Source organism: Oncorhynchus mykiss, chromosome 16 (genome assembly GCF_057628025.1).
Source record: "Oncorhynchus mykiss isolate SJ-2025 chromosome 16, ASM5762802v1, whole genome shotgun sequence".
Taxonomy (NCBI): Eukaryota; Metazoa; Chordata; class Actinopteri; order Salmoniformes; family Salmonidae; genus Oncorhynchus; species Oncorhynchus mykiss.
This window is the reverse complement of record NC_143037.1, coordinates 56,048,337-56,075,452: the sequence shown is the minus strand read 5'-3', so window position 1 is coordinate 56,075,452 and position 27,116 is coordinate 56,048,337. Positions and strand designations below refer to the sequence as shown.

The 27,116-nt window shown below is 42.0% G+C and overlaps 1 protein-coding gene across 2 annotated transcripts in view; it reads left to right on the top strand.

The window, feature by feature from the left end:
• Positions 1-27,116, top strand: part of LOC110492286 (solute carrier family 2, facilitated glucose transporter member 1-like) — a 49,560-nt gene that overhangs the window by 13,126 nt on the left and 9,318 nt on the right. Inside the window, exons 1-3 of one of the 2 annotated variants that reach the window (XM_021566480.3) lie at positions 11,881-12,309; positions 17,739-17,834; positions 22,882-23,042. In XM_021566480.3, the coding sequence (XP_021422155.2) occupies positions 12,292-12,309; positions 17,739-17,834; positions 22,882-23,042 (275 nt within the window). In that variant the 5' untranslated portion in view covers positions 11,881-12,291. Of the gene's footprint in view, positions 1-11,880; positions 12,310-17,738; positions 17,835-22,881; positions 23,043-27,116 lie in introns of those variants that run through there. The other variant, XM_021566483.3, reaches the window with a different exon arrangement.

Genomic DNA, 27,116 nt, shown 5'->3' with positions numbered 1-27,116 from the left:
GTTGGGCCAGTATTTGGTCCTGCTTTCCTGTGCTCAAAGTTATAGGTGCTATTCTACACAAGATGGCAGCAGCATACAGTACTGCCAAGAGGACCCTGCTACCAGGTTTCCCTAATAGCTCTGCATAAGTCTATGGAAGGTTGCTGGGGTGCTGCATAAGGGGCCTGTGTTCAAACATTTTCTCACATTGAAAGCAAAGGATCACTTGCTGTGTTCCGACAATGCTTAGTTAAACATCTATTTTCATCTACATCCCTCAAACACAATGACTTCAAAAAAATATGCAAACGTCCCATTTGCTGATATGCAAAACTCACCACCTTTCTTTTCACATCCCCTTTAGAGCAACTTCCTCTTGTTTTTATAGGGGCTTGACCAACATTTTCGATCTTTTCATCTAGGAACCATTTGAACATTTTTAAGGATTGTTCTGAACTTTCACTCTCCTGGATGGGATTTTATCTCCCAGAAAATGTTCAATAACTTTCGAAAGATCCTTCAAGGCTGGAACAAGTTATTTTACTGTCTCTGTCACATGTAGATTTCCAGTTGCTGGTGTCAGTCATTAAAATTCCAAAGCTGATGAAGCAGATTCTCCAATTAATTACATAGATTGGTCAGCACATTTACCAGCTTGTCCCTAGCTATGACTCATTGCACTGAATGACTGGTCAAATTCAGGATGCCAGCCTGTTCTCCTATTTGTCCCAGTGGCAGGAAACAAAGAGGCAAAGTTGTCCTAATTGGGGAAAGGGAATAATGGCCCTACAGTATTTCGCCAACAGAGCAAACTGAGTACTCTTGCCACATAATTGTGGCTTGAAACTGCATGCACTGTGCTGATGTCATGTCACCATCTTTGTGGGAGTGATGGGTTCCATTTGACACCCCACTTTCATGCTGTGCAACGAACCTTTCGACGGTGTCAACCTCTATTACAAAATGGTACCCTTGATGACAGGGACAAGAGCAGGAGAGAAAGTGAATGTGGGGGTACTTGTTTTGGGTACACTGGTGTCGTGTCTTTGGCTATGCCGGATTAAGTGATATGACATGCTATTCTATAAAATACTTTCTCCGTAATTAATATCACCTGATTGAGCTAATCATGTAAATGTAATTAACTAGAGAGTCGGGGCACCACATAATATTTATAGAGCTGTTATCTTCCGAATAAACTCTTAAAGACCTAGTAATATTTTATAGCAGTCAATATTAATCGTCACCTTAATTCAGTCTCATCTGAAAGTTGTAAATTCTTGGTTATCTGCACGAACCCTGGCTAACAAGTTGACTCAGCAATACAAAATTGGGTGTAATTATTTATTTACTAAATACCTAATTACTCATACACATAGTTAATCATAACTTTATGAATAATTGTCAAAGGAAAACGTCCCTAGTGGGCGGAACAGATATGACAGCTTGTTACACAAAAGAAAAGGGGCTGGGTTTGAGTGAAAGAGCGGGAAGAATGAGGAACAAAGGGCGAAGCTGTGGTATCTTAAATACAGTATCTTATGCATTCTAAATTACCGCCCATTTGGAACAGGAAAATGCAATAAATATTTACTCTGAGCTGCGCTTCGGTAGGTTGGTGGTAGATGGAAGGCCGTGTTGCCAAACCGAGTCCTTTGTCCTTTGAAGAATGTCTCTGGTGGTCAATTGGATACGTTGCAGTAACGTCGTTGTGTGGTAGACAGTAGACTCTGTAGACTCTGTCTGTTCCTTCATATGTTGGCTTCGTTCTGTAGTTATTATCTGAACCATTCTGACATCGAACCGTCGTCCTCACATCCTCGGAACCGGAGGTTATATTATCGTCAAGGCTTTATATAGGAAGGGAGAGGAGGGCGTGTTTGAAAAGTTTTATAGCCCATGTCCCTTCACAGGGGCAGGCCACTGATTGAGCAGAGCCCTAACCTTATGAAAACCCAAATCTCACATTTTAGTAGCTAAAATCACATTTCATCCCATCACGAATAATTTCATGTAAAAACATTTAAATTGAACAATTCCATGTGAATCTGATAAATATGTGTAGACTTTCCTCTGTAGAGTTTGTCATCTTATCATTGATGAGAATGTCTCAGATGACAACCGAACTGACATCATATTCATTAAGTACCACCACATATGTTCAATTGGTCGGATTACCAGAATATAGTTCATTTCCCCCCCACCTTCTGATGTTCCCAGAATCTCTATGTTAACCAAGGGGTTTGCAAATGTAACACCAGTAGGGTAGAGAGAGGAAAAAGGGTGGAAGAGGTATTTATGACTGTCATAAACCTACCCCCAGGCCAACGTCATGACACTGGTGAGTCTTTTGCCGCCACCAACCTCTGGATCAGGTCTTGATCTTCCTGTTTGAACTCAGTGAACTGGCAGATCCCATTCAACTTTACAGTAGGTCCAGGACAGAGAGAGAGTGTCAGAAATGATGGCAGGCAGGGCTACCCAGTAAAAAGTTAAAATCGCCACTACTGTACAATATGCTTGCTAGGCACTGGTTTAAAAGAGTGAATAACAGTAGTTGTTTTGAGGGAAAAAGTCCTTGCGCCAGCCTTCCTCAATATTTGTGCTCTGCCATGCCACCTATACAACTTCCTTGACTGTTCTACCCATGACCTTGTGTGTATTTACTAGGCCTACTTTCATGATTTATTATTTGTGCATAGTGTCTCAAAGCACTTATACCATGTGTATTTTCTCTGTACTCTGGATTGGCCAGTTTGGATGTCCGTCACCTGTGCTAGGCTGGGATTGGAGGTTGGAGGCAGGATGGAGGCAGGATGCTGGATTAGGCAGCGGGAGCAGGTGGGCCTCAGGTGTCAGAGCAGGCAGGTGGGGAGGGGATCAGGTTCCTGTCATGTGAAGTTGAGTCATCCTGGAGGCAGGGAGTATTCCCATGAGCCAGCAGCACTATGGAGGTCACATGACTGCCTGGATTAGGTGTCATGTTTGTAGCCGAGCTCATCCTCTCTCAAGGGAAGTCAAGGTGGCCATCGGCCAGTTCACACCCAGCCACAGCCCTCAGCCCTCACCAACAACAACTGCAAGACAAAAGTGTGTGTTTCAAACTCACATTGGTCTCACATGCAAGACGTTCAACAAAAACAATTGCGCTGGTGCAAAGTTTGAAGTTAAATTTTTTTCAGAGGGAATCAAATTAAACACAAAAGGTAAAATAAAAGTTAGAATTGAGTTTAAATGAAAACAATATGGTTTAGCTTTAAGAAATTATTCCCTTCTGCAAATGATAGGTGGCAACTTTGCACAAGTGCAAATGCTTAGTAAATCTGGTCCTAAGACCTGTATGTTACATCCTACCACAGCATCATCCCAGTGTCAGAGGTGCTGGTATCAAAGCATTTCCTTAAAATAGCAACTGTACCCAGGGTGATTACAGTCAGCACTAGGAACTGTCCAGATAAGCACTCTCTCACCTGTACTTACATGAGAGAAACAATGCGACACTGCCAGGACAGGTGAGAGGGAGGGACAGACATAATATATTATCAAATGAGCCTGGAACAAGTGAGCAATGTCATTATTATGACAGTGCAGACCTTGTTCTTCCTTGTGAACATCAGTTGACTGCCCTAGCTTGTTCTGCTATCCCGGTGAAAGTGACATGCTCGTTCATTCCAAATAAAGCTTTTTAGAAGTTATGTCTCGTCATGAAAAAGCTGTTTGTTTGGCTAGCACACAACTTGGTAAAAACGTATTGGGCTCTCTCTAACTGTAGCCTCTGTGTGGTGGAAGTCCTTTCAGTGGTAGATGACGCCATGCAGATATTGGATTGCAAACGCCCATTGTGCTCTCCACCCTACTGTTTCCATTCTAGCATCGTGGCCCGTAGTGGGTGTAATGACCCAATACACAAAATATTTATCACAGAAAAAAATATAGCTGCAGTAATAAATCAAATGTTATTTTGGGGAATTTGTTTACAGGACAAAATGACTAAACTAGACAATGCTTAGCTTATTATGTACGCAGGTGTAGTAGTAGTTCACCAACTAACATGTAAACAAGCAATAAGGAAGTAATTTCCTTTCTCTGACTACTAGGCCATACTGTTGTGGATGTGGTCTGTTTATTGTATGTGCTTATCCTGAACTGTTGCTATGTTCACAATGTGTTGTGTTTATCATTGTTGGTCCGTCAGTCAGTCAATGGTCGGCTAACTAAGGTGACCCTTGCGAATCCATTAGGCCTATTATCATGACAGAGGAGGACCCCGTGTCTTGCATGCAGGGGCTATCTATATCTTCACTGGTTACAGCACAACCAAAGCAGAAACCCATTCAATAACAACCAGTCTGGTAGGTGGAAGAATGGGATTCCTGTTTCTGCTAAATGGCTCATTCATTACCTGTCAGTTCTGTCTTTCATTATATACTGTAATAGTTTGCTTTGTATTAAACTATCTGTACTGTTTTGTATGAATGTATTTTCCAAACCTGGATGTTTTTGATCATGTTGCATGGCTTTGGACACCAGGTGTTCGCAATGGCTTGCATTCAAGAATTCTCTTTTGATATATTAAACAATACTGATCCCACCAAACCTTCACCCATTCTTTCTTTTAACAGTATTGTTTATGTTCACTTTCAAAGTGTATTGATTAAATCATATGGACCCAAGTTTTGCATTCATTTGCTCTTGGAGCAGTAGTCTGTCTGCACGTAGGTCTTTCCTGCACCTCGCAAAATATGTTTTTTTGATTTTGGCATTGATGACCGGACAGCACCCTACTGTCAGGAACAAAGGTTGGCGTCAATAAAGCCAATGACCTCAGCACATTTACCCTTTCTGTGGAAAAGTAGTGTACTTCAGTCCCATTTTTTTATTAGTAGTAAGACCAAACCTATTGATATTTTTGTCCTATAGTTATTGTTCCTCTGGTGGCTTTGACCTGTAAACCAGATCTACTAAATGTCCCATCCCTCCACTTGCAAAGCTCCAATCCAGTATTATTGCTGTGCGTGTCTTTTAAAGTGTCTTGTACCCATTTATGGAATTGGCCTGTTTTCCTTTTTAATACAAGCAATGACCATTGTTACATTTTAAATTTGAGTCATTTAGCAGACACTCTTATCCAGAGCACCTTACAGTTAGTGCATTCATCTTAGGGTGGCTAGGTGGGACAACCACATCACAGGCATACAGTAGTAAGTAAACTTTTCCTCAAAGTAGCTATCAGCAAAGTCAGAGCAAAGAGGGGGGGGTGCAAGTGTTTAAGTTTTTTATTTTTTTAGGGGGGAGGGGTTGAGGTGAGGGGGATTATTTCAGATATTCTTTGAAGAGGTAGGGTTTTAGGTGCTTTCGGAAGATGGGCAAGGACGGTGCTGTCCTAGCTTCAGATTCCACCATTGGGGTGCTAGGACAGAGAAGAGCTTGGACTGGGCTGAGCAGGAGCGGGCCTCCCGTAGGGGTGGGAGAGCCAAGAGACCTGAGGTGGCAGAAATGATGTGCTCGGGTTGGAGTGTAGGGTTTGAGCATAGTGGTAGAGAGAGACAGTTCCTCTTGCTGCTCCGTAGGCAAGCACCATGGTCTTGTAGTGGATGCGAGCTTTGACTGGAAGCCAATGGAATGTGCGGAGGATCTGGGTAGCATGGGAGAACTTTGGAAGGTTGAAAGCCAGTATAGCGTTCTGGATAAGTTGCAGGGGTTTGATGGCACAAGCGGGGAACCCAGCCAGCGTGTTGCAGTAGTCCAGACGGGAGATGACAACTGCCTGGATTAGGACCTGTGTGAGGTAGGGTCGTACTCTACGGATGTTGTAGAGCATGAACCTGCAGGAGCGAGTCACTGCTTTGATGTTTGCAGAGAACGTGACCCTGGTGTTGTCCAGGGTCACGAACCTTGATGTTTGCACTCTGGGAAGGCGACACTGTAGAGTTGTCAACCGGGATGGAGAGGTCTTTGAGCAGGCAGGTCTTCTCTGGGAGGAAGAGCAGCTCCGTCTTGTTGAGCTTGAGGTGGTGGAACGACATCCAAGCTGAGATACCAGTCGCCTCCTGGGTGTCAGAAGGGAAGGAGAAAAGTAGAGTGTCATCCACATAGCAATGATGGGAGAGGCCATGTGAGGATATGACAAAGCTGAGTGACTTGGTGTAGAGAGGGAAGAGGAGAGGACCTAGAACCAAGCCCTGGGGGAGACCAATAGTGAGAGTATTCTTTCCACGTCACATGGTAGGAGCAGTCTGCCAGGTAGGATGCAATCAAAGAGTGTGCAGAGCCTGAGACGCCCAGCCCTGAGAGCGTGGAGAGGAGGATCTGATGTTTCACGGTGTCGAAGGCGGCGGCTAGATCTAGGAGGATAAAAAGAGGAGAGCGAGTCAGCTTCGACAGTGCGGAGAGCCTCTGACACAGAGAAGAGCATTCTCGGTTGAGTGACCCGTCTTGAAGCCTGCCTGGTTAGAGTCAAGAAGATCATTCTGAGAGGGATAACGAGAGAATTGATCAGAGACCGTGTACAATAGTGAAAATTCACTTTGTCTGAGAAATACAGAGAATTAATGTAGAGGGTCTATGACCCTAATAAGATGTACTATCTATTATTGTTTGAAGGCTATAGGCCCATTATCGTGTCTAGTTGGTATAGCCAAGGTTGAGAGCCCTGCGTCACCGCCCGGAATACTATAAGATGCACGTGCCTAGGTTAAATGTTATGCAATTATTAAGAGGCTAAGGAACAAAGAGCTAATATCTTGCAATGTCCTTCTCAATGTCCAAGCATTAAATGATTTAGGTAACCTAAGCTCAGAGAAGCACAGTTAGAGACCGAGCATACATGCTATGTATATTGCTAATAACGTTTACTGCTAGACACTTCACCAAATAATAAGAAGTAATAGTCCTCAGAAATGTGAGGACTACGGTTCGTATCCATTTAAAGATAATAAGAACATAAGAACACATTTAACAAATGGTACATATCAGAAATCTTTGATAAAAAGAATACAAAATGTCCTAAGTCTTAGCAGCATAGAAAATTCACCACTATGACATACAAATGTACATCAGGAGATCGGTTTTCCTAAGACTCCATAATCAATGTTTTTAAACCCAGTTTTTATTATTATTCCAAGAGCTCCAAATCCCAGCATCTCCAGTCTAATTAACATCACTTTGCATGGCCCAAAACATTAAAACAAAGACATGAAAACAACACACAAATTCTTGGATCTAGTCATCACAACTCCAATCTAAATTATACAGGCACATCCCTGTGTCGCTCCTCTTTGAACTAGTCGCCATCCGACAAACAGAATAACAGTTACTCTGTAACAATAAATCCATAGCACTTACCATACAATGACACATGTCAAAATTCATAGCTCTTTGTTTCAAGAGTTCATAATCCAAACATGACAATCTAATTGTTTTAATTAATTTTAGTCGGTTCAAGTTGCATCAGTCTTCACCCCTCCTGGCTTCAGTGACCCTAGAAGTTGTGGTAATGTCTTCATTGAGATTGCCACAGATAAGGTGTTTGACCCCTGTGATAGCCCACAGATGGTGTCATTCTACCAATACTCGGCGTCAGCAATTCACTGGCCATCATCGTTCCCATTTGTTCACTCTCTTTATATTTCCACTACAACCGCATGCTCAAATGTTTTGGAAAGAACCTAAAGAAGGGATACAGGTCTATAGTTTGACATCAGATGAGTCGAGTGTTGGTTTCTTGAGGAGGGGAGCAACTCGGGCCATTTTGAAGTCAGAGGGGACGCAACCAGTGGTCAGGGATGAGTTGATGAAACAGGAGGGAGAAGGATTTAGCAGAAGGGAGAGATGATAGAATAGACGATGGCGTGGTGGGAGATTGCGACGGCTCATGACCATCTGGGTAGGGGCTGAGTGGCTAGGGTTGGTGGAAAGGGAAACAAAGGGAAACAAAATAGGGATCAGGGGGTTGCAGTGAGAATACTAGGTGAACAGCCTCTAGTATTGCTTGCCTTGTGAGCGTATTGCTTGCATTGTGAGTTGGAGGGGATTGGTCAAAAGTGAGGTCAAAAGAGTGGAAAGATAATCGAAGGCAGACGTCTATAGAGGTTGAAGTCGCCAAGTACAAAGAGTGATGTGCCATTGTAAAGAAATTTGCTTTTCAAGGTGTCAAGCTCATTGAGGAACTCTCTAAGGGCACCTATTGGGTGATCGAAGACAATGTTAAGCTTTAGTGGACAAGTGACAGCATTGAATTCAAATGAGGAGATGGACAGGTGAGAGAAGGAGAAAATGAGTAGCCCTGTGCCACCACTGCGGCGACCAGATGCACTTGGATTATGAGAGAAAACGTAGTCCGATGAAGAGAGCAGCTGGAATAGCAGTGTTCTCTGGGGTGATCCATGTCTCCGTCAGGGCCAAACATTAAAGGGACTGAGGGGCAGCATAGGCTGAGATGAACTCCACATTCTTGACCACAGATTGGCAGTTCCAAACGCTGCCAGAGACCCATAATTCCACATGGATTGTGGAATTTTAATTACACTAAATTAGAAGGGTTGCAGCCAAGGTGTGTAGCGTCTGTAAAGCCTACAGGGAGATTAGCAAACAGGTATAGAACAACACACATAGTTGCCAAAGCTACAAAAGTGTCATTAATTTTCAGGCATTTTCAAGACTGAGAATTTAGTCACCTCGGGCTCCATATTCACAGTTATGTCCATAATGTTCATTATTTGTTTTAAAAGTGGACATTACCTTGCCAGTAACATGATGGCGTAGCCTACGCAAACAGATTAAGAGTCTACATGAAACATGTAATGTTCATGTGAGGGACAATTGCTCCTCCTGATAAACAGGTGTAACGAAATTCCTCTTCTTCAGAGGAGGAGTAGCAAGGATCAGACCAATGTGCAGCGTGGTAAGTGTCCATAATGATATATTTAATAAATCAACAGAACAAAAGTACAAACAACCGAAACAGTCCCGTATGGTGAAAACACTAACACAGGATACAACCACCCACAAAACACAATAGAAAACAGGCTACCTAAATATGACTCCCAATCAGAGACAACGACTGACACCTGCATCTGATTGAGGACCATACTAGGCCAAACACATAGAAATATAACAGAACAAAACATAGAAAAACAACACAGAATGCCCACCCCAACTCACGCCCTGACCAACTAAAATAAAGACATAAAGGAACTAAGGTCAGAACGTGACAACAGGTTCACTTCCCAAACTATTTACAATGCCAATCTTGTATTAGTGGTGTGGCTAATTTGGCCTAGAGGTAGATTTATGTGTTCAGAAAATATTTTGATAACATGCCATCACAGATCTGGCATGAGAGGGCTGTGGCACCCATCTTAAAAATGAAAGGTTGAATAAAAAATAAACACGTCCAGGAAAGAGCAGCTTAGCATTACCACGATGCAGGAGTAAACAGCATACGACTGACAGGAACAACTCCTATGGAAATGTAGCTGTGTTTTCAACATTATAATTTCTTGCAGTTCTACACTTTTTGTCCAAGGGGTGGAGAGGAAATTATACAGTTTTAAAGCATAAGTACTGCCAATGTCCTGCCATTCTCAGATCACTGCACCTGTACATAGATGGGCTGTTTACAGATGGGCTATCTACCTACCTCATCCCCATACAGTATTTATTTATTTATTTATTTATTTATTTATTTATTTATCTTGCTCCTTTGCACCCCAGTATCTCTACTTGCACATTCATCTTCTGCACTTCTACCATTCCAGTGTTTCAATTGCTATATTGTAATTACTTCGCCACCATGGTCCATTTATTGCCTTAACTCCCTTATCTTACCTCATTTGCACTCACTGTACATAGACATTTTGTTTTCTTTTGTTCCGCTGTATTATTGACTATGTTTCGTTTATTCCATGTGTAACTCTGTGTTGTATGTGTCGAATTGCTATGTTTTATCTTGGCCAGGTCGCAGTTGCAAATGAGAACTTGTTCTCAACTAGCCTACCTGGTTAAATAAAGGTAAAATAAAAAACATGTTGCCATGGGTTATGCAATATTCATATGATATCTGAGTGACCGTGACAAACAAAATCAATTGGGGCCCACTGGAGGTCAGGGCCCCTGGACACATGCCTTGCGTACTCAGTCAGTAATTCTGCCACTACAAGGTTTAGATTGCTAGGTGAGTCTAGCCAGCTATCTATAAAATGTTCGCTGACATGGCCTAATTAAGTGACTGTGAGTGACTGACGCAAGAGAATAACTGCTGCTTTTTCATTTTATTTTTGTTTGGGGGTCCCCTAGCGGATGGTTGTTGCTTATGTCTAGAAACGGCACTGCTCAAGTCATTGCTGCCAGTACGACTGTTCCTGTCAGTCGTGTGCTGTTTACTCCTGCATCAACGTTCATGCCAAGCTGCTCGTTCAAGGACTTGTTTATTTATTTTCGTCAGTCAACCTGTATTATGCTGGCCCAAAACAATGTAGGGAATGTTCTGATCAGTGGTATAGTGGTTGGTAAACACACATAGACACCCTAGTGACATCTTATCAGAACAATCTGACATTTAGAAAAATCCAGAAAAATTATTGTGGGAGTTTGTATATTAATTAAAAGCTCCATCACCTATTTTGGAAGATATCTGCCATGGAGCCAGACCTGCGATTGGCACGATATCTAAATATTTTTATACAATATGTGCCAAATTTGGTGCTTTTATCTCAAACTGAACAAGTATTATGCTTAGTCACCCCAAGATATGGTCTGATTCATATGTCCTCACTGCTTGAACATTTTATTAATCTAATCCCCAAGTAACTCAACAATGGCCATGTTCCTAAATCAACGCTATGCTACTATTCACTTCCACCAGAGCACATGCCACTCAGTTACTTTCAGACCAGCCCAACATCTAAACAGCTTGTCTGTCTTTATCATTGAACTTCAAATCAAATGTTCACCTTACAGTGAAATGCTTGCTTACGAGCCCTTAACCAACAATGCTTTAAGAAGTTAAGAAAAATAAGTGTTAAGTAAAAAATTGATAGGTAAAAAATATAAAATAAAAGTAACAAATAATTAAACAGCAGCAGTAAAATAACAATAGCGAGGCTATATACAGGGGGTACCGGTACAGAGTCAATGTGCGGGGGCACTGGTTAGTCGAGGTAATTGAGGTAATATGTACATGTAGGTAGAGTTAAAGTGACTATGCATAGATAATAAACGGAGAGTAGCAGCATCGTAAAAGAGGGGTCTGGGTAGCCCTTTGATTAGCTGTTCAGGAGTCTTATGGCTTGGGGGTAGAAGCTGTTAAGAAGCCTCTTGGACCTAGACTTGGCGCTCCGGTACCGCTTGCCGTGCGGTAGCAGAGAGAACAGTCCATGACTAGGGTGGCTGGAGTCTTTGACAATTCTAGGGCCTTCCTCTGACACCACCCGGTATAGTGGACCTGGATGGCAGGAAGCTTGGCCCCAGTGATGTACTGCGCTGTACGCACTACCATCTGTAGTGCCATGCGGTCGGAGGCCAAGCGGTTGCCATGCCAGGCAGTGGTGCAACCTGTCAGGATGCTCTCGATGGTGCAGCTGTAGAACTTCATAACAATTTCATGAAAGATATCACCTCATGGATATGCCTCCTTTAATTTATAATACCTTCTGCACACATTGAAGGCTTTACCTTTTTAAAGTAGCCTGACAATACATAATATTACAGCAATAAGTTAGTTACTAATGGATAATTGAATTGCTAATCTATTAACAAGTACTCTTGCCTTAGATACTATAATTACTTTTTCAAAGTAGCACATGCAACATACATATGGACTGAAGTGGGAAAATAGCTCTGTCGATCAGAACTTTCTTCTACAGTAGTACGCAATGATCTACGTCATCTGCCGAGCTATCCACAGCCAATTAGAATCATATTTTACAAACAGGCTCTCTCCCACTCCTCGGAATCGTTCGCTCCGAAGCTGCCGACAGTCAATAACATTGAAAGCTGATTGAAAAATATTAACCGGTTTATGTCCAGTAAGAACGTATCAATGGGAGCCTATAACGAACGGTAGGTATACTCGCGTATCATAAAATAGATAAGTAAAGACCGCATAATGAAATTGTAATAATGAATTGTGGATTTTCAATGTTTTTTAAAAACTTTAATATCAGTATTTACAAAGGCTAACGACGGTGTAGTAAGCACTGGATTTTAGTTTCCCCACTGGAGATAAAAGGATACTAGAAGACGTCTGCATAATTGTGTCCTGTCTTCTGCGAGGTATCCCGACAACCATCTATACTTCGTTGATCAATCACCATGGAAGGCGAAGGAAAGGTAATGACAAAGAGCTACCCAGAAACTGGTCAAATTAGCCGAGTAGCCAAAGTATGCTGATGGGCAAAGAGAGTCTTGTTAGCATGTACAGTTTGGTTTGTCTACATGACTTATGGATAGTCTACTAATGTTAACTTTTTTTGCAGAGTATATGGAATAGCCTGGGCAGCACTTGGGCGCATGCCATGAAACGACCCGACACAAAGGATGTTTGTAATGTAAACATTTGACAATAACTAATGTGGTTGGGTTAGGGTTGAACGGGATGGTTAAATTTGTTTGTGGGACCAAAGTCTCAAACGTGCATATCAGTCTAGACTGGATCCTTATACTTAAACAATCCATCATAGACTCTGCTTTATTTTGTGAATTACATAAAACGAAATGCTTACAATTCTTTACTTTATTCGAGCTTAACCAAGTGTCAAAACATCTACAGTTGAAGTCGGAAGTTTACAAACACTTAGGTTGGAGTCATTAACTCGTTTTTCAACCACTCCACAAATTTCTTGTTAACAAACTATAGTTTTGGCAAGTCGGTTAGGACATCTACTTTGTGCATGACACAAGTAATTTTTCCAACAATTGTTTACAGACAGATTATTTCACTTATAATTCACTGTATCACAATTCCAGTGGGTCAGAAGTTTACATACACTAATATTGACTGTGCCTTTAAAATGCTTGGAAAATTCCAGAAAATGATGTCATGGCTTTAGAAGCTTCTGATAAGCTAATTGACATAATTTGATGTACCTGTGGATGTAATTCAAGGCCTACCTTCAAACTCTGTCTCTTTGCTTGACATCATTGGAAAATCAAAAGAAATCAGCCAAGACAAGAAAACAAATTGTAGACCTCCACAAGTCTGGTTCAACCTTGGGAGCAATTTCCAAACGCCTGAAGGTACCACGTTCATCTGTACAAACAATAGTACGCAAGTATAAACACCATGGGACCACGCAGCCGTCATACAGCTCAGGAAGGAGACACGTTCTGTCTCCTCGAGATGAATGTACTTTGGTGTGAAAGTGCAAATCAATCCCAGAACAACAGCAAAGGACCTTGTGAAGATGCTGGAGGAAACCGGTACAAAAGTATCTATATCCACAGTAAAACGAGTCCTATATCGACAATCTGAAAGGCCGCTCAGCAAGGAAGAAGCCACTGCTCCAAAACCGCCATTAAAAAAAGCCAGACTACGGTTTGCAACTGCACATGGGGACAAAGATCACACTTTTTGGAGAAATGTCCTCTGGTCTGATGAAACAAAAATAGAACTGTTTGGCCATAATGACAATCGTTATGTTTGGAGGAAAAAGGGGGAGGCTTGCAAGCCGAAGAACACCTTCCCAACTGTGAAGCATGGGGGTGGCAGCATCATGTTGTGGGGGTGCTTTGCTGCAGGAGGGACTGATGCACTTCACAACATAGATGGCATCAGGAGGACGGAAAATTATGTGGTTATATTGAAGCAGCATCAAGGCATCAGTCAGGAATTTAAATCTTGGTCTCAAATGGGTCTTCCAAATAGACAATGACCCCAAGCATACTTCCAAAGTTGTGGCAAAATGGCTTAAGTCAAAGTCAAGGTATTGGAGTGGCCATCACAAAGCCCTGACCTCAATCCTATAGAACACTTGTGGGCAGAACTGAAAAAGCGTGTGCAGCAAGGAGGCCTACAAACCTGACTCCGTTACACAAGCTCTGTCAGGAGGAATGGGCCAAAATTCACCCAATTTATTGTGGGAAGCTTGTGGAAGGCTACCTGAAACGTTTGACCCAAATTAATTATTATGACATTTCACATTCTTAGGATCAACACTTTATTTTAACTGGCCTAAGACAGGGAATTTTTACTTGGATTAAATGTCAGGGATTGTGAAAAACTGAGTTTAAATGTATTTGGCTAAGGTGTATGTAAACCTCCGACTATATGTGTGCGTGTTGCCGTCCTATGTCAATGGTGCATGCATCTCTTCTGACTGACAACATTTGAAACAAATCATGTTATTTTATTACTTATTGCTCACCCTGAGAAATTATAGGCATAATCCTAGTTAGATAAACGCTTTATATGTTATAATCACCAGATAAATGAATGTCTTTGGGGAACCCTGTCCTGTATGGCAGTAAACACATTGTAATATTCCTACAAATATTAAGCCACTTCATCATCCTTATTCGGTACATTCGGAAAGTATTCAGACCCTTTGACTTTCTCCACCCTTTGTTACGTTACAGCCTTATTCTAAAATGGATTAAAAATGAATAAAAACTCAATCTACAAACAATACCTCATAATGAGAAAGAAAAAGTTTTTTTTTAGACATTTTGCAAATAATTTAATTTCAGACTCTTTACTCAGTACTTTGTTTCAGCACCTTTGGCAAAGATTACAGCCTCGAGTCTTAGGTATGACGCTACAAACTTGGGACACCTGTTTTTGGGGAGTTTCTCCCGTTTCTTCTCTGCAGAGCCTCTCAAGCTCTGTCAGGTTGGATTGGGAGTGTCGCTGCTCAGCTATTTTCAGGTCTCTCCAGAGATGTTCAAGTCTGGGCTCTGACTGGACCACTCAAGGACATTCAGAGACTTGTCCCGAAGTTGTCCTAAGTTGCCCCGGTCTGAGGTCCTGAGGCCTCTGGAGCAGGTTTTCTTCAAGGATCTCTGTGCTTTTCTCCGTTAATCTTTCCTTCGATCCTGACTAGTCTCCCAGTCCCTGCCGCTGAAAAACATTCCCACAGCATGATGCTGCCACAGTGCTTCACCTTTGGGATGGTGCAAGGTTTCCTTATTTTGACTGGGCAGCCAGCTCTAGGAAGAGTATTCTTCCATTTAAGAATAATGGAGGGCACTGTTCTTGGACCTTCAATGCTGCAGAAATGGTTTTGTACCCTTCCCCAGATCTGTGCCTCGACACAATCCTGTCTCGGAGCTCTACGGACATTTCCTTCGACCTCATGGCTTGTTTTTTTGCTCTGATATGCACTGTAAACAGGATGCACTTGTGCTCAATTTCGAGTCCCATAGCAAAGGGTCTGATGTTTACCTTTCCGGCAAAGGCCCCCCCCCACACATCAAATTTTATTTGTCACACACACATGGTTAGCAGATGTTAATGCGAATGTAGCGAAATGCTTGTGCTTCTAGTTCTGACAATGCAGTAATAACCAACAAGTAATCTAACCTAACAATTCCACAACAACTACCTTATACACACAAGTGTAAAGGGATAAAGAATATGTACATAAAGATGTATAAATGAGTGATGGTACAGAACGGCATAGGCTAGATGCAGTAGATGGTATCGAGTACAGTATATAGATATGAGATGAGTAATGTAGGATATGTAAACATATTAAGTGGCATTGTTTAAAGTGGCTAGTGATACATTTTTTACATCAATTTTCCATTATTAAAGTGGCTAGAGATTTGAGTCAGTATGTTGGCAGCAGCCACTCAATGTTAGTGGTGGCTGTTTAACAGTCTGATGGCCTTGAGATAGAAGCTGTTTTTCAGTCTCTCGGCCCCTGCTTTGATGCACCTGTACTGACCTCTCCTTCTGGATGATAGTGGGATGAACAGGCAGTGGCTAGGGTGGTTGTTGTCCTTGATGATCTTTATGGCCTTCCTGTGACATCGGGTGGTGTAGGTGTCCTGGAGGGCGGGTAGTTTGCCTCCGGTGATGCGTTGTGCAGACCTCACTACCCTCTGGAGAGCCTTACGGTTGTGGGCGGAGCAGTTGCCGTACCAGGTGGTGATACAGCCTGACAGGATGCTCTTGATTGTGCATCTGTAAAAGTTTGTGCTTTTGGGGACACGCCAAATTTCTTCAGCCTCCTGAGGTTGAAGAGGCGCAGCTGCGCCTTCTTCACCACGCTGTCTGTGTGGGTGGACCAATTCAGTTTGTCCGTGATGTGTACGCCGAGGAACTTAACTTTCTACCCTCTCCACTACTGTCCCGTCGATGTGGATAGGGGGCTGCTCCCTCTGCTGTTTCCTGAAGTCCACAATCATCTCCTTTGTTTTGTTGACGTTGAGTGTGAGGTTATTTTCCTGACGCCACACTCCGAGGGCCCTCACCTCTTCCTTGTAGGCCGTCTCGCCGTTGTTGGTAATCAAGCCTGCCACTGTAGTGTCGTCCGCAAACTTGATGATTGAGTTGGAGGCGTGCGTGGCCACACAGTCGTGGGTGAACAGGGAGTACAGGAGAGGGCTCAGAACGCACCCTTGTGGGGCCCCAGTGTTGAAGATCAGCGGGGTGGAGATGTTGTTACCTACCCTCACCACCTGGGGGCAACCCTTCAGGAAGTCCAGTACCCAGTTGCACAGGGTGGGGTCGAGACCCAGGGGGTGCTGGGCCATGTTGACTACAATGCTTCCCACAGTTGTGTCATGTTGGCTGGATGTCCTTTGGGTGGTGGACCATTCTTGATACACACAGGAAACTGTTGAGCGTGAAAAACCTGGATTCACTTGGTCAGTCTGTCATGGAAAAAGCAGTTGTTCCTAATGCTTTGTACACTCAGTGTATATTGCTGTTGAACTGGATGGTTAAATTTGTCTGTGGGACCAAAGTCTCAACTGGATCCTGATACCTAAAGCAGAGTCTGATGGTTTGTATATTCTGTGAATTACATAAGGCGAAATGCTTAGACAGAGATTCATGTCGATGTGCGTTTGAGGGAAACTTCTATAGACATTAGTGTGACTGCAACTATTTCACATCTTGGAGGGGGTGTCACTCACTAAGAAGAGCCTACGCACTTAGGTGTGTTTCTTACGTAAGTTTAAGTGTTCGCGTGTGGCTTGGCACAGTGTGGCCTGTGTAAGCAAGCTGTCCTGTTTGCTTGCCTTGGTTCTGATGTTCATCATTCCTTAAGTGGATTATACTGAATGGACCACCATTCTCAGCCAGTGCTTACCATAGTGTCACAATGGTGGTGCACCTGCGAAGCTCAAGGATATGACAGGTGTCCAGATTTAATTAATACTTTTAATAAAGCGGATACTCTTTGAACAGTTTACAGTCTTCAGATGTATTGTTCCAACATTAGACATTGCTAGAACATTTGTCATCAACTGTTCCTAAGGGGATTACACTGAACGGACCACCTGTGTCAGCCAAGTGTTACCGTAGAGTCACTATCACTTGTAAGTATGTTAACACAGAGTCCAAGTCAGGTCTCCAATTTCTCGTGCACATTTATTAAGTCTTAGTCCCAATTCACCTGTCATCTCATCCAAGTCCAAGACTTCTTAAATAAAAATCAGATTAGGCTAAATATACCCTCTCTCAAAGATAGTAAAAATCAACAACAATTACTTGTAGGCTAATGCTTTAATGCATGTGTTCTGAAGGCAGATGGAGCACTTTAGCTATTCTTTGTTAAACTGAAGAGATGTTTGTTTTTCCTCTGTGCCCACAGGGGTTGACGCTCCAGCTGATGATGGCAGTGGGAACAGCTGTGATTGGCTCGCTGCAGTTTGGCTACAACACAGGGGTCATCAATGCTCCCCAAAAGGTGAGTGAAAAAGAGTTTCAAATGGCACCCTAATCCCTATATGGTGCACTATTTTTGGACAGAGCCATAGAGGCCCTGTATAGAGAATCAAGTTAAAAAAATGTTATGCATATTCTATGTTTGTGACCCTTAGAAGCCTGTCCAAATCCATTGAATGCGAAAACAGTATTGTTCCTATTCTTTCTTGATACCTCTGACTAGCTCAGCAGGTTAAGATGTTCCTCAGAGATGCATGGCGCTCATAGATCTCCTACCCAAAGGTGCCGTAATGCATGTTCCGACAGATTGCATCTCATCTCTCCAGCAGGAGCCCTGCCAGGTCAATCGAAGGTGATACATCACATACATGTAGGATCTTTGACTGACATGGTGAGACTCGCTGGTGAGATGCAGTCCTTCTACTGAATTTAACACTTGGCTAAGTGACAGTCTGGCAGATATACTGGAGAGACTCTGGTACTGTATGTACTTCAAGCCAGCAGCTTCTTAAGAAAGTTCCTCGAGGTTTCTCTGATGCCTGCTCTGTAAATAAGAATTTTCCTGAAATCCCAGTTGGAGGAGTCTTATTTCCATCTTATTCCAGGAAGCCTTCAACTGGGAAGTTTGGGAAAGGTTTACCATTGTGATCAATTCACTTATGGAGTGTCCATTACACCTGGCAGAGATAACAAGGATTATTGTCAAATTCACAGGATTTAAGGGGAGGCTAGAGGAGTGTAACTGAGTTGTCCAATGAAACAAATGTCTTTTGCATCCCTCTGATTTTTTTAAGTTGACATTGCACCAATAGAGCATTTTAACCTCTAGCTTCTAGCCATCCCGGATCCGGGATCGTGAAAACAGCCTCAAGCTCATTACCATAACGCAACGTTAACTATTCATGAAAATCGCAAATGAAATAAATATGCTAGCTCTCAAGCTTAGCCTTTTGTTAATCTCTTGAACCTATAGGGGCGCTGTGTCATTATTGGATAAAAAGACGTGCCCGTTTTAAGCGCAATATTTTGTCACGAAAAGATGCTCGACTATGCATGGAATTGACAGCCTTGGAAAGACACAACTCTGACGTCTCCAAAACTGCAAAGATATTATCTTTGCGTGCCCCAGAACTAATGCAACAGGCGAAACCAAGATGATGTTTCATACAGGAAATGCCGCGGATTCTGAAGGCGCTGTGTTCCAATGTCTCCTTATATGGCTGTGAATGCGCCAGGAATGAGCCTGCGCTTTCTGTATATTCCCCGAGGTGTCTGCAGCATTGTGACGTGTTTGTAGGCATACAGTGCCTTGCGAAAGTATTCGGCCCCCTTGAACTTTGCGACCTTTTGCCACATTTCAGGCTTCAAACATAAAGACATAAAACTGTATTTTTTTGTGAAGAATCAGCAACAAGTGGGACACAATCATGAAGTGGAACGACATTTATTGGATATTTCAAAAAAATTTAACAAATCACAAACTGAAAAATTGGGCGTGCAAAATTATTCAGCCCCCTTAAGTTAATACTTTGTAGCGCCACCTTTTGCTGCGATTACAGCTGTAAGTCGCTTGGGGTATGTCTCTATCAGTTTTGCACATCGAGAGACTGAAATTTTTTCCCATTCCTCCTTGCAAAACAGCTCGAGCTCAGTGAGGTTGGATGGAGAGCATTTGTGAACAGCAGTTTTCAGTTCTTTCCACAGATTCTCGATTGGATTCAGGTCTGGACTTTGACTTGGCCATTCTAACACCTGGATATGTTTATTTTTGAACCATTCCATTGTAGATTTTGCTTTATGTTTTGGATCATTGTCTTGTTGGAAGACAAATCTCCGTCCCAGTCTCAGGTGTTTTGCAGACTCCATCAGGTTTTCTTCCAGAATGGTCCTGTATTTGGCTCCATCCATCTTCCCATCAATTTTAACCATCTTCCCTGTCCCTGCTGAAGAAAAGCAGGCCCAAACCATGATGCTGCCACCACCATGTTTGACAGTGGGGATGGTGTGTTCAGCTGTGTTGCTTTTACGCCAAACATAACGTTTTGCATTGTTGCCAAAAAGTTCAATTTTGGTTTCATCTGACCAGAGCACCTTCTTCCACATGTTTGGTGTGTCTCCCAGGTGGCTTGTGGCAAACTTTTAACAACACTTTTTATGGATATCTTTAAGAAATGGCTTTCTTCTTGCCACTCTTCCATAAAGGCCAGATTTGTGCAATATACAACTGATTGTTGTCCTATGGACAGAGTCTCCCACCTCAGCTGTAGATCTCTGCAGTTCATCCAGAGTGATCATGGGCCTCTTGGCTGCATCTCTGATCAGTCTTGTCCTTGTATGAGCTGAAAGTTTAGAGGGACGGCCAGGTCTTGGTAGATTTGCAGTGGTCTGATACTCCTTCCATTTCAATATTTTCACTTGCACAGTGCTTCTTGGGATGTTTAAAGCTTGGGAAATCTTTTTGTATCCAAATCCGGCTTTAAACTTCTTCACAACAGTATCTCGGACCTGCCTGGTGTGTTCCTTGTTCTTCATGATGCTCTCTGCGCTTTTAACGGACCTCTGAGACTATCACAGTGCAGGTGCATTTATACGGAGACTTGATTACACACAGGTGGATTGTATTTATCATCATTAGTCATTTAGGTCAACATTGGATCATTCAGAGATCCTCACTGAACTTCTGGAGAGAGTTTGCTGCACTGAAAGTAAAGGGGCTGAATCATTTTGCACGCCCAATTTTTCAGTTTTTGATTTGTTAAAAAAGTTTGAAATATCCAATAAATGTCGTTCCACTTCATGATTGTGTCCCACTTGTTGTTGATTCTTCACAAAAAAATACAGTTTTATATCTTTATGTTTGAAGCCTGAAATGTGGCAAAAGGTCGCAAAGTTCAAGGGGGCCGAATACTTTCGCAAGGCACTGTATCATTGGAAGATTGACCATAAGAGACTACATTTACCTGGTGTCCCGCCCGGTGTCCTGTGTGCGTAATCAGTAAGTCCATGCGCGTTCCATTTCTTCAGAATTGAAAGTAAACTGCCACGATGGATTTTATCGTCGATAGATATGTGAAAAACACCTTGAGGATTGATTCTAAACATTGTTTGCCATGTTTCTGTCGATATTATGGAGTTAATTTGGAAAAAAGTTTGCGTTTTAATGACTTTTTTTTTTTTTTTTTTTTCCTTACCCAAACGTGATGAACAAAACAAGTGATTAGTCGACACAAATAATATTTTTTTGTAAAAACGGAACATTTGCTATCTAACAGAGTCTCCTCATTGAAAACATCTGAAGTTCTTCAAAGGTAAATTATTTTATTTGAATGCTTTTATGGTTTTTTGTGGAAAATGTTGCATGCTGAATGCTAGGCTTAATGCAATGCTAGGCTATCAATACTCTTACACAAATGCTTGTTTAGCTATGGTTCAAAAGCATATTTTGAAAATCTGAGATGACAGTGTTGTTAACAAAAGGCTAAGCTTGAGAGCTAGCATATTTATTTCATTTCATTTGCGATTTTCATGAATAGTTAACGTTGCGTTATGGTAATGAGCTTGAGTCTGTATTCACGATCCCGGATCCGGGATGGGGAGATCAGAAAGGTTAACAACACTGTCATCTCAGATTTTCAAAATATGCTTCTCAACCATAGGAAAACAATCATTTGTGTAACAGTAGCTAGCTAGCGTAGCATTTAGCGTTAGCATTCAGCAGGCAACATTTTCACAAAAAACAGAAAAGCATTCAAATAAAATCATTTACCTTTGAAGAACTTCAGATGTTTTCAATGAGGAGACTCTGTTAGATAGCAAATGTTCAGTTTTTCCTGAAAGATTATTTGTTTAGGAGAATTCGCTCCGTTTGGTGCGTCACGTTTGGCTACCAAAAAAAATGAAAATCCAGTCATCAAAACGGCAAACTTTTTTCCAAATTAACTCCATAATATCGACTGAAACATGGCAAACGTTGTTTAGAACCAATCCTCAAGGTGTTTTTCACATATCTCTTCGATGATATATCGTTCGTGGAAGTGTGCTTTCTGTCCTGAATCCCAGGAGAAAATGCCCGCAACTGAAGATTACGCACCAATTTAGACAAAGGACACCGGGCGGACCCCTGGAAAATGTAGTCTCTTATGGCCAATCTTCCAGTGATATGCCTACAAATACGTCACAATGCTGCAGACATCTTGAAGAAACGACAGAAAGCGCAGGCTCGTTCCTGGTGCATTCACAGCCATATAAGGAGACATTGGAAAACAGAGCTTCAGAAATTCTGCTAATTTCCTGTTTGAAGTTTCATCTTGGTTTCGCCTGTAGCATGAGTTCTGTGGCACTCACAGATAATATCTTTGCCGTTTTGGAAACGTTAGACTGTTTTCTTTCCAAAGCTGTCAATTATATGCATAGTCGAGCATCTTTCGTGACAAAATATTGCGCTTAAAACGGGCACGTTTTTTTATCCAATAATGAAATAGCGCCCCCATAGATTCAACAGGTTAAAAGCCTGTTATATTAAATGAAGTGCCTTTCTATAAATCTCATTCAGCATTTTGACATGTCCTTCCGTGTGACTTCTAGGAACATCTTAACCCACTTAACGAAAAATGTTACCATGTCATTGGATTTAAGTTCAAAGTTGGGTGAAAAAAAAAGATTAAATTAACTATTTTGGTTGAAACATGCTCCAATGTTTTGTCACGATCATTTGGACAAATCACGATTTCGCAGATGTTCGCATTGTTCCAATTTCGGAAGGGGAGGGGACATTTGACACATACTTGCAAAGAGAGGGGGGTGGAGCGACCACCCTACTCCTGCTCCTCGTTCTAGTATCTTTTATAACACATCTGCCCCTAGAATTTAAACAAGCATCTGACTCAATTATGCAAGATTTTAGTTCTGGGTAATACCTATAATTTCACTGTATGGTTGGTAATTTACTATAAAGTGAATTGTGACTGTGTGTATGTATGATCATTTTATTATTTCACGTCTCCATCAACCTTCAATGATGACTATAGTTTATGTATATTCTTCATGTGTTATGTTGTATTGTACCGTAGATCATCGAAGGCTTCCTGAATGACACGTGGAACAGCAGGTACTCTGAGCCCATCCCTACTACTTCCCTGACCACCCTGTGGTCCATATCCGTGGCCATCTTCTCTGTCGGGGGCATTTTCGGCTCCTTCTCCGTGGGCCTCTTTGTCAACCGCCTGGGCAGGTAAAACTGCAGTGTTTTTAATTTTTTTTATAATATGTTTATTATTTTACAATAAAAAATCAAATAAAAAAGACAGCAATACTAACAATGACATTCATTGTACTGTTGAATGGGATGGCCAATTTAGAGGACAAAACAAAACTTAACTCACACATACACAAAATAAAACTAAATCCTATTAGGTGGTACATGTATAGGAAGACAGCATATAGTCATTACAAGCAGTGTAGTTAAGACCAAAAATAAATATTGAGTGGAGTACAGCACAGAGTAGCAGCAGATCGTCAACCAGTTATGAAGCGGGACTAGACCATTTATCCAGTATCGGCTGCCATATTTTGTAAAACATTGAACTTCTATTGGAGGTATTGTATCGAATCTTTTCCATATGTATTACATTCCCTAAATCCCGTAACCACATTTCAAAAGTAGGTACAGTCTCCAGTTTCCAAAATTGCAATATGAGCCTTTTGGCTAATAGAGTACAAAGAGAGACAGCTTTCCCTTCGTGGTTATTCCCATCAACTGTACCAAACAGAGCGGTCAATGGGTCTGGGGCTAGAACTCTATCAAAGGCTCTAGATAAGTAATCAAAAATGAGAGCCCAGTAAACATGTAACTTGGGACAGAATAAGTGGGTCAACGTCTCCTCGTCCTGCTTGCACCTCTCACACAGTGGTGAGGTGTCCGGGAATATTTTATGCAGTTTCACTTTTGAGTAATGTAACCTGTGTATCACCTTAAACTGTACAAGGTTGTGTCTGGCATTCACTGAACTGTGGTTTATATTCCTGTGAGCTTCTACCCAGTCCTCATCTGAGATTTCTGACCCAATTTCTTGTTCCCAAGCCCTTTTAATGGTGTCTGTGGAAACCTCTATGCGCCTGTAGCACATCATACAGTTTAGAGACCGACCCTTTTGAATGGGGTTTGACAAGGATTAAGCTATCTAATGTAGGACTATTTGGCTTCATGCCATACTGTGGGATATGTGTCCTTATGAAATTCCTGATTTGGAGGTATCTGAAAAGATGTGTTGTTGGCATGTTGAACTTTCCCTGTAATTGTTGAAATGAAGCTAACTGACCATCTATGTATAGATTAACAATTGTTGTGAGCCCCTTCTCCCTCCACTGTGAAAACACCACATCATCCAATGCGGGGTGGAAAGCATGATTCAGGCAAATCGGGCTGTCAATGTATATAGTGGGTATGTTAAGAAAATACCTAATCTGTTTCCAGATCCTAAGCGTATGACAAATGACTGGGTTGGAGTCATAAGTGGATTTTTTTCACATATGATGGGCTATTAACAAGTGCAGGGAGTGAGGAACGTTGACAGGAGGCCTGCTCAATCAAAAGCCATGCAGGCATATCCTTCTGTCTCATCGCAGGTGAACTTTCCCTCCAGAAAGACACACTGTTCAGATTAGCAGCCCAATAATACAGTATAAAGTGAGGAAGGCCAAAGCCCCCCTCTATTTTGTTCTTGCATAAATGCTTCTTTGAAATTCTGGCTGCCTTGTTATCCCATAAAAACGGAGTTACTATTGAATCCAGCTTCTTAAAATAGCTTTGTGGTATGAAATTGGGTAGACATTGGAAGAGGTAAAGAAACCTGGGTAGGACAACCATTTTAATAGTGTTTATACGACCAACCAAGGAGATAGGCAGAGTTTTCCAAAAATCTATATTTTGTTTAAGCTGATATATTTTCATGTCCCAATTCGATTTCAATAGCTGATCAAGATCTCTTGTCACTACAATGCCAAGGCTTGTGAACTTGTCCATCACTGTTCTAAACGGGGTAGATTGCAGAAATTGCATATCCACAGGCCGTGATATCGGCATCAACTCACTTTTTTGCCAGTTTATCTTGTAGCCAGAGAAGGGGCCAAATGTGTTTATCAAGTTAAGTAAGGGTGGAATAGAAGTTTTAGGCTTGGACAAAAACAAAAGAACATCGTCTGCATATAGGGTAATTTTGTGCTGTGTGTCCTTTATTTTAACAGAAGCTATATCGGCACATGCCCGAATGCGAGTAGCAAGGGGTTCCATGGCTATAGCGAAGAGAGCAGGCGAAATAGGGCACCCCTGTCGGCACCCCTTGAACAAGCGGAATGACTGCGACATTTCTTGATTGGTTACCACGGACGCCATTGGGTGTGCATAAATAATTCTTATCCAATTAATAAATTCCTTTCCAAACCCGAAGTGCTCCAGAACCGACATCATATACTTCCACTCAATCCGATCAAACGCCTTCTCTGCATCAAGAGCTATTACCACTGCCTCAACCTTCTCTGCATCAAGAGCTATTACCACTGCCTCAACCTTATGATCGTGATACATTAAGTTGAAAAGGCGTCTCAAATTGTAGTATATATGTCGGCCCGGGATAAAAACCTGTCTGGTCAGGGTGTATGATGTCGGAAATATATGTTTTCAATCGGTTTGCCAATATCTTTGTCAACACCTTGTTTTCTATGGGGAGTAACGACACGGGGCGATAAGACACATCTCCATGGAATCTCTATATTTCTTCAAGATCAGTGCTCTTGTAGCCTCATACAGTGTTTGCGGGAGTTCAGCATTTTCTTTGGAGTGTTTAAACATTCGCAACATAAGTGGAGATAGACTGGCGCAGTACTTCTTATAGAATTCTATTACATATCCATCGGGCCCAGGGGCCTTGCTGTTTGGAAATTGTGCTATCGCTGTGTTAATTTCCTCTATAAAGTTATCCCTGCATCGAGTGCAGCAGCTGCCCCCCTGTCTAGTTTAGGAAGTTCACATTCAGCGAGAAAGCGTTCCATACTTTGTGGATCAGTAGCATCGCAGTTTGATTGGTATAGCTCTGAGTAAAACTGTGCAAAGCATTTATTAATATCCTGCGGATCTGTTACTATTTTACCCTTGTCTTTTATTTTGTGAATAGCTCTAGATGCTTGTACATGCCTTAGCTGTCTTGCTAATCATTTGTGGTTTGTCACCCAGTTCAAAATAACTTTGTTGCGTTCTAGCAAGTAAAGAGCCCACACGTTTCGAAAGGATGGTATTGTATTCATATTTTAACTTTGATCTTCTCAAGGACTGTATACGAGGAATTCGTCCTAAAAACGTTCTCCTGTTCCCCTACCTCTCTTTTCAATTTCTCTCAGCCTAGTATTGGCGCGTTTCTTCCTCTCTGATGTATAAGAAAAACTGCAGTGTTAATGTATTTTAGGCTGGTATTCATATTAAAAGGCGATTTTTAGCATGTCAATCTTGGTGGGGCAAACTCAACAACAACAAAAAATGTGATGCATGCCAACAAAGCCCACTACACAACACTAAACAATACATGAATTACTGTCAAGGGTGTGTACGGGAGGCGAAGTCAGGTGTAGGAGAACAGAGTGTAGTGAACAGGTGCACTTTAATTCCGTTCCACAAAATACAGCACATAAAAACAATAACGTGCCAAAAACACGGAACATGGCAAAAGTAAAGCGCCCGACAATAATCCACATCACAAACAAACAATTACACAAAGACATGAGGACTAAATACATGCAGTAATTATGGAATGAACACCAGGTGTGTAATGGAACGAGACAAAACCAATGGAACGGCGATGGCTAGAATGCCGGTGACGTCGATCGCCGAACAAGGAGAGGAGCCGACTTCGGTGGACGTCGTGACAATTGCACAATAACAATGACAAACGGTGCCCACAAACTTTTAGGGCCATAAAGCTGTCCCAACACCTTACCACTGCTACACCTGGCTATCGGCGGAGCCTTGTCTGGCAGAGAAACAGTTCATTCAGCCTCATTTACTGCCTTTTAAAAAAACATAGCTGACATGTCTGCCGTGCTTAAAGAAATGTGGTTTCTACTGACAATTGAGACGTATAAACTGGCAGAAGGCGATGACGAGCGGATAAGAGGCAATCCATCATTTCGATTAAGACATTAATGAGGGAGCTAGGACGGACGTAGTCAATATAACTAACTATTTGTTCAGCATTTTGAAATGTACAGCGACAGAATCCAGAACATGGGCCATTCTAACAGTGTTGTCCCTGTACAA